Source organism: Cystoisospora suis (assembly GCF_002600585.1).
Source record: "Cystoisospora suis strain Wien I chromosome Unknown contig_5577, whole genome shotgun sequence".
NCBI classification, from domain to species: domain Eukaryota; phylum Apicomplexa; class Conoidasida; order Eucoccidiorida; family Sarcocystidae; genus Cystoisospora; species Cystoisospora suis.
This window is the reverse complement of record NW_027158367.1, coordinates 1-427: the sequence shown is the minus strand read 5'-3', so window position 1 is coordinate 427 and position 427 is coordinate 1. Positions and strand designations below refer to the sequence as shown.

The 427-nt window shown below is 47.8% G+C and overlaps 1 protein-coding gene across 1 annotated transcript; it reads left to right on the top strand.

Moving 5' to 3' along the window:
* Positions 1-3: 3 nt before the first annotated feature.
* CSUI_009368 (uncharacterized protein) lies at positions 4-427 on the top strand. The gene has a single exon (XM_068069484.1). The coding sequence runs from the start codon at positions 264-266 to the stop codon at positions 390-392; it is 129 nt and encodes a 42-aa protein (XP_067918540.1). The 5' UTR covers positions 4-263; the 3' UTR covers positions 393-427.

Sequence of the window (427 nt, the reverse complement as noted above, 5' to 3'; positions counted from 1 at the left end):
AGGGAAAAGGTAAAAGTAGTAAAAAACAAACTGAAAAGAAGAGAAAAATAAAGAAAGGATTGAAGTTTAAGGAAAGAGTTTGGCCGGTTTTGGCGGCAGAACGACTGGTGGAAGCCAACTGGCATGGAAATATCTTGGGGCTGCATGCGAACTGCATGCGCGGCTAGCTGATGTCAGCTGGGCCGCTGGGGCCAAGTTGGTGAAGAAACGGAGAAGTTAAGGGCGCGGCCGTACGTTTTTCTCTTATAATCTTTCATAAAAAGATGTTTTTTTACATTTCCGTTTGCTTCCCGGAAGAAGTTTCGAGTTTCACGGAGCCAGTCCGGAGATCGGCGTTCCGGACGGTCGTCAGCGGGCAGAACCGCAGCAGGCTTGGAGGTGAGAAGAGTTAGGTAGAAATTTCGTTGATGGACATTGATCTCCCAAG